Below are 7,500 nucleotides of genomic sequence, written 5' to 3' on the forward strand. Positions count from 1 at the left end.
CGTATCAAAAGGTAGACTAACCTAGTAAGAACAGTAACTTCTTTACTGCATCCCAACCCATACAGAAGTTTTGCCTTCTCAGACGCGACGTTTGACCTCAGATATTGATTCAAACCAAAAGCCCACTCAGCCGCCCCACCTTCTGCGATGGCGTGGCAGTACACTGATGACTTCACGATGGGTGAGATGATGCTAACGAAAACAGGATACATCTCATGAATGCATATAACGTGTCTGCTACTATGCTATTCTATGATAAATTTCATTCATGCGTTTATATATATATAGTTGTGTACAAAGATCTATCAATTTCTGTCCATAGAAATGTAGCTATTGCGTATCAACAATGTAAGCGAACTTTTTAACCAAAAGAATAAGATATAATTGCCTATCATTGTTAGGTATTTCCATCCACATATGATAGGTGGTGACGACGTCATCTAGACATTGGGGGTGGCCTAGCTTGCAAGCCCAGTACACGGCTAATTCTTGCAAATGTTGCACAGAACGAGAGTCTTCTGTTTCGTTGGTGAGCCTCAGAGAGTTGTACAGGGGCATCACCAAATCCAAGAGGAAACTCTGAAAAATGTTGGATCTAGTTCGTTTAATCAAAAGGAAAACGGCACACCAAACTCCTGCATTTTTCCCCAAAGTTACAATTTACCTGAAATATGCCTCTTCTGGGTAGTATTAGTTTGGAAAAAAAATTAATACAAGAATGCAAGTTATGAATGGCATTTACAATCACTTGATAAGGTTACCTTTATAGTGCCGCGGTCTATTGATGCTCCTAACATGGACTCTAGGTAAGCTAAGCTGTTCAGGGCAGCCGACCAGGGAAGATATTCAGTTTCATTTTTGAGATAAGATAGCATGAGCAGTGCAGTCTCGTAACGGAGCTGACCTGAAAGCACATAGACAGCCTCCAATGTCCTCCACACAACTTTATTTTTGTTTCTTTTGTTTGGCTTCTATATCTAATGTCTATCTGCTTGTTGCATTCATGACTGATCAGTGGTCAGGTCAATGAATCTCATAATCACTTACTATATCTGATAAACATGGTTTCGTGTCTTTGCCATGATCGCAAACACACTTGTATCAGAACATTTCGCAAAAACTATAATCCAATGCTTTTGGACTAAAACATAAAACTACTAAAATACCTGCATGTATCATGAAAGGACTTCAGTTACACACCTGCTCTAGCAAGATTCATGGCATCATCAATGATCTGCGCTCGGTTGATGACGTGGATGACCTCGTGGTCGTTCTTCAACTGTTGGGTGAGGAGGTCCCAGTTGGAATCGTCGTAGTTGACTCTGTAGAAGCCCGTCTGTTGCAGGTTGAAGATGACCCACTCGTCCTTCGGGGGAAGAGACGTGATGATGATGCTGTCCTCGGAGTCCTTCATCCACACCATGGCCAGAGTCTGGTTGAAAGTGGCGTCGCTCTGGGTCGTGTACGTCAGAGGAACCCACCACTTGATCTCGGGTCTCTCTTCGGGGTTCTTCACCTGCCGAAAACGTTCCTGCGGAGGGACGTTTACTCAAAAATATTGCCACCGAATAATGATAAGAATTCTCACTACTAGACTTAAAACGAGTTCACTTTACCTGCGTGATGGTAGCGGAGGTACCGTCTGGGCTCCTGTTTACCTTAATGACAGGGTAACCTTTCTGCGAAGTCCAAGTATCCATTATCATCTTAATTGTCGTATTCTCTGGCAGTACATTGTCTAGATGCGCAGCTGTAGACAGACTTTCCCAGAGATCGTCATATTTGGAAGTGACATTCTTGCTAAAAGGGGAAGAGCTCACATTACTGACACTTCGCAAAAATGTGTATGTGTATATTATCACTAAAGCCATAAAACGTACATATACAGATATATATATATATATATATATATATATATATATATATATATATATATATATATATATATATATACATATATATATATATATACATATATATATATATGTGTGTGTGTGTGTGTGTGTGTGTGTGTGTGTGTGTGTGTGTGTGTGTGTGTGTGTGTGTGTGTGTGTGTGTGTGTGTGTGTGTGTGTGTGTATACACATTCATATGATAGCACTTACATTTCATTCAGGTAGCTATTAAGACCATCACTAAACAGCTTGTCACCGAGGAAGTGGCTCATCATGCGAATAAGAGTGGAACCTGCAAGAAGACGAGATGGTCCAAGATTTTTTTTTTTCAATAAGCCTTTTAAATGATAACTTAAAGGAGACAGCATAAAAATCCGGCTGGTATGGACATCTTTAGCCTTAGAATATAGTATTTAGATGGAGTAATGGTAAAATAGCATTTAGGTGATATTTACTAATGTTCATTCAATAAATAGTACTCAATAAAAGATATGATTAGGCTGATATTCTTCAGGGTAAAGGTTGAAATTCGTACCAGATAAGCCAGCGTGGAATTAAGGGAAATATGTGAGATATAGATATAAATTTAAATGATAATCATATTGAAAAAGTCGACAATCATGATAATATAGCCATGAACAACAACATTACTAGTAATATAGATAATAATAAAAAGAAAAATAATTAATTGATAATGATTATAAGGATAACAATGATAATAATAATAATGATAGTAATAATGATAATGATAATAACAATAGTAATAATCACAATAACGATAGTAATAATCATAATAACGATAGTAATAATGATAATAATAAAGATAATAATAATTGTGATGATAAAAAGAAAATAATAATAATGTTAGTAATAATTATCATTATAATTATTATCACAATTACTATTATTATTATTATTATTATATCATTATTATTATTATTATTATATCATTATTATTATCAATATTATGATTTTTTTATTATTATTATTATTATCATTATTATTATCATCATAAATATCATTACTGTTATTATGATCCTTATCATTTTAACTGTAATCGTTATCATCATCGTCGCTGTCTCCATTAGGATTATCATCATAACAATGAATTAAAAGGCCAGAGCGACCGAGACCTTTCCCATCGGCAATGGCGTCGGAGATTTCGCTGACTTCCTCCGGGCTAACCACCGGAGCGATGACTTCGTGCGCCGATTCCAGGCAGTCCAGAGCGAAGGCCGGGCGGATTTGGCTCGCCACGAAGTCCTCGCTGGCCTTCCACTCGGGCTCCAGCTGCAGAGGGAACAAGTCCTCGGAACCGAATCCATGTTATAGCCTCTGACGGCACATGTTACGGGCCTCGTAGCTCGTGGGGTTCTATCGGAATGACTGTTAAATACAGTTTAAGTATTCATATCGAATGCTTATATATGAAAGGGATGCGAAAACCAAAGCAACCATAGATAAAATTTCAATCATATCGATGATTACGTATCCGAATGGGTCAGGGGATTTTTTTTCAACAGTCAATGGCAGTTCACGTAACTGTGTATTTTAGTACAAAGAAGATGGATATATAATACAAGATTTTTTATTATGCATTTTGAGTTATTGTGACCTGTGGGTTACACCTCAGATCGATTTGTGAATAACAATCAATAAATTAACTTTCTCACCCAAACCTTGCTTTTTCTGCCACGAGCACTTAAACGTGTTCTGTCTGTGGATTCTCAAGTGGTTTTATAGTCGAGGGAATTCGAACATCAGAGGCTAATAATAAATGAAGCCAAGACAACCTTTTAGTTTTAGTTTTGTTTAGTATAGTTCTGCTGAAGGACCAGGTAATAGTCTAAAAATAACAGTTATAATCAGAACATCAATAGCAAACATCTCTAGGAGGAGATGAACGCGCATGATACTTACAAGTTCCACGCCTATGTACTCCATAAACACAGCAAGTCCTTGGTTGAGACCCACGTCATCCCACCATTCGGGAGCGAGAACGTCCCCGAGACACTGCTGTGCCAACGCGTAGGCAACAGCGTGTGTGACTTGCTCTTGGTCCCTTATGCTTGAGATCTCCGGATGGTAAAGCATGTGGTCTTCTCTGTGCGGGGAAATACAATATTGGTTGGGTGTTATCTAGAAAGCCTAGCCTGTTTTTTGGTGTGTGTGTTTTTTTTCTTCTTCTTTACTTAGATTTAAGTCTATGTTGTTGTTTTTCATATGTAACACATAAAATAATAGAAATAACAACGATAGTTGTAGTTAAGCAAAGTAAAGCAATTATAATCTTAACACTATCAATAGCAGGAAGAAAAACACAGTATATATCGGTAATACCTGCATAATACTGAATCGACGGTCAGTAAATGCAGTATTTTATAACTAAGACGGAGCACATGTTTAGTATACCAACTCGCCTTCTTTCCCCCTGGATTATCATCCAATTTCAATTTATCTTCATTATGTGGTCTATGGCATTTGCAATGTTGCAGAGAACTTTTCATTGGTTTCCCCTTTCTATAAGTAAAGTTTATGATCAACATATTTTTACATCTCTCAGCACTGTATAACAAAAATCATGTAACGATAAACCATATTGCGCATAAAACTGGAATAGTCCCGTTCTCACCTTCAGGTTTCATAACATTATGCTCAAGCGATTAACCTCCGTAATTACTGTTTCGACGTTGACAAATTCTTTAAAATTATCAGTATGTTCAGCGTCAAAGACTGAAGCCATTTTAAGATCTCATTTTTGCGTACGAACATAACCCTTTCCCAAAAACTTTTTCTTATTCTCGTTATTCATCTCTATCTCTAAATCTGTCTTTGTCTGTACCTTTGTCTCTTTTCCTTTTTATCTGTTTAGTTTACTTGGCTTAATCTTTAGCTTGCATTGATCAAATATGTATTGTAGGTTACCGTGCACTCAATACATCGCAGAATATTTTGGGAGATTCTGTGACTCACAGGAATTCCGTTAATGATTATCTAAGTTTTAGGAAGACGGACCTGCACCGATAATGAGATTCAAAACAATCAAAGATCAGGGTCAGCTCCTGCGAATGCCACACCATGTATCCAAAAGACAAAGCTTGGAGTGTTATGGCATTAATATTCTATTTCCGCTGCGAACTTGTCCACAGGAAACAAGTCTCAATGTAAAGTTCTAAGAAGTGGAGGGAGTTAAACCGTCACGTCATTTAGTTCCACTGTCAACATATTCATGCATACACCGTGACGTTATATGCTATTTTTATGTAAACTTATAATACATATGAAAAAATGCTCAAAACAGAGTTTCCACTAGTCGTTATTCTAAGTACTAGCTGTTTATTATGGAGTTGTCTACGAAACTTCCTGTAATCATTAAAACCCCTATTTACCAAAAGGAGAGTAAACAAATGAAAAAAGGCAATGTGATATATTCTCAAACCACTTGCTTTAACATTCTAAGTATCGCTTACCTAAGATGGGTGATTCCCCAGCCTTCCGTTCCTCGAGGTATTAGTTCTGGAACAGCAATCAAGTCTTGCTTCGGAAGAGGGAAAGTTTTGTTCAGGTAATCCTCCAGATGCGCCAGGATTTGGGGGCCGACCTGTCTTGCGTAATCCGCTTGCTGGAGGACCGCTCGTCTGGCCCAAACTGTGTACGTATATTCATATATATATATATATATATATATATATATATATATATATATATATATATATATATATATATGTGTGTGTGTGTGTGTGTGTGTGTGTGTGTGTGTGTGTGTGTGTGTGTGTGTGTGTGTGTGTGTGTGTGTGTGTGTGTGTTTGTGTGTGTGTGTGTTTAAATGTGTATATATATATGTGTGTGTGTGTGTGTGTGTATATATATATATATATATATATATATATATATATATATACACACACTTACATATGTATGTATGTATGTGTGTGTCTGTACTGTACATATTTACTCATTCATATATATGTGTGTGTGTAAGTATATATGTATGTGTATATACATATATATATATATATATATATATATATATATATATATATATATATATATATATATATATATATATACAGTACACAATAAAAGCATACTTAGATACGTGTGTAAGAGATGAGAGCTCGTGATTACCTCGGAAGACCACGTGGTCGTTTTCGGTGGAGTTCCGGTGGGCAAAGCTGGACACCAGGAAGCCGACTTGGAAGGTGGAGATGGGAAAGGCCTCCTGGTAGCGATCCCATTGCCATCCGGGTTTACCTTCTCTAGTAAATTATGTAAAAATAATTTTGCAAAAAATAAGCTGTGAAATTTCAAAATATTTTATTGTGCTTTGTGACTCAAAATAAACAAGATCATGTTCTTTTCTTTTTGTGCTAAAACTCGTGATACATTTTTCACCTAAGATATGCAAAATATATATATTATAGCAATATTCACGCTGCAATTATACTGTCAAATTACGCAAAGAATAACCATGTGATTTAAGTTGCAAACAGAGTGAAGTAAACATCCTTTATTTCTCTGCTCGGTACTTACACTGACAAAGAACGTCTGTATAAAATCTGAAACCTTGTACATATACAACTGTTGATGTCTCTGTATCGTACTTACAAAGGGCATCTAAATAAATACCGGCGCTTGCAACGAAAAAATAACTCTATTTCAGTGTGTCATACTTACACTGGCAGAGTTTCGTTGTGAGGGATGTTGGCCACCGACGTCATCCAGGTTTCCCTCGCCAGGAAGATCTCAAAGGTGGCTTTCAGCGCGGGCTCATCGAAGCACGGAAAGGCGAGGCGGGCGTAGGAGGGCTTGAAGTCTGTTGTTGCTAGATTCCTGGTGAGAAAGGGAGAACGAAGTAGGGCGAAATAGACTAAAGAAAAAGAAACTTAAAAGGTAATTTCGTGTTTTTTTTTTTTTTTTTTTTTTCTGGAATAATGATTGTAGTTACTACTTACTTTTGCATACCGTCAGCATCAGTGTAGGTGGTCTTGTAGAAGCCTCGCAGTTGGTTGTTTAGGTAACCGATAAAGTCCATGGCCAAGACGTACTTCTTCCCCTTCTGCAGCTCCTTCTCCAGGTGGACGATATAGAACTGACGCTCGTGGTCATACTGTTGCATTTTGATCCCCAGTGCTAGAGCTCCAGGATCATCACGGCTTGATATCTGAATTAGACAAGAATTTGTTGTTGTTTTTCTGTTAAGAACCAGTTATACTAAGCCGTTGTTTTGATTGTGATGGTGCAGCAGTAAACATATAGGCCCGACTTGCTGAAAGGCATATAAGCACATGATTATTGTCACTCATACACACAAACAAACACACACACACACACACACACACACACACACACACACACACACACACACACACACACACACACACACACACACACACACACACACACTCACTCACACTCACACACATATATACTGTTTTTATCTATTCGAGCGTTTTTTTTTTTTGTTTTTTTTTTTGTGTGTGTATTTTCAAATATATCGATGTAGCTGTTTCAAGAATATATTGGTTTTCTCCTCAACTTCATACATGGGCAGCAATGTTATAATCATTGGTTATTCTAGGTTTTATAAAGGAATTTCGCTTTGG

The 7,500-nt window shown here is 37.3% G+C and overlaps 1 protein-coding gene across 3 annotated transcripts in view; it reads right to left on the minus strand.

Moving 5' to 3' along the window:
* Positions 1–7,500, minus strand: part of LOC119593548 (aminopeptidase N-like) — an 11,926-nt gene that overhangs the window by 1,640 nt on the left and 2,786 nt on the right. For all 3 annotated transcript variants that reach the window (XM_037942513.1, XM_037942516.1, XM_037942522.1), the window contains exons 5-16: positions 6,850–7,058; positions 6,572–6,727; positions 6,023–6,153; positions 5,365–5,542; positions 3,815–3,998; positions 3,028–3,184; positions 2,105–2,186; positions 1,617–1,800; positions 1,201–1,531; positions 762–904; positions 389–579; positions 22–192 (exon numbers count right to left, since the gene is read on the minus strand). In XM_037942513.1, coding sequence (XP_037798441.1) covers positions 22–192; positions 389–579; positions 762–904; positions 1,201–1,531; positions 1,617–1,800; positions 2,105–2,186; positions 3,028–3,184; positions 3,815–3,998; positions 5,365–5,542; positions 6,023–6,153; positions 6,572–6,727; positions 6,850–7,058 — 2,117 coding nt within the window. The remainder of the gene's footprint in view (positions 1–21; positions 193–388; positions 580–761; positions 905–1,200; positions 1,532–1,616; positions 1,801–2,104; positions 2,187–3,027; positions 3,185–3,814; positions 3,999–5,364; positions 5,543–6,022; positions 6,154–6,571; positions 6,728–6,849; positions 7,059–7,500) is intronic.

Source organism: Penaeus monodon, chromosome 3, assembly GCF_015228065.2.
Source record: "Penaeus monodon isolate SGIC_2016 chromosome 3, NSTDA_Pmon_1, whole genome shotgun sequence".
Taxonomy (NCBI): domain Eukaryota; kingdom Metazoa; phylum Arthropoda; class Malacostraca; order Decapoda; family Penaeidae; genus Penaeus; species Penaeus monodon.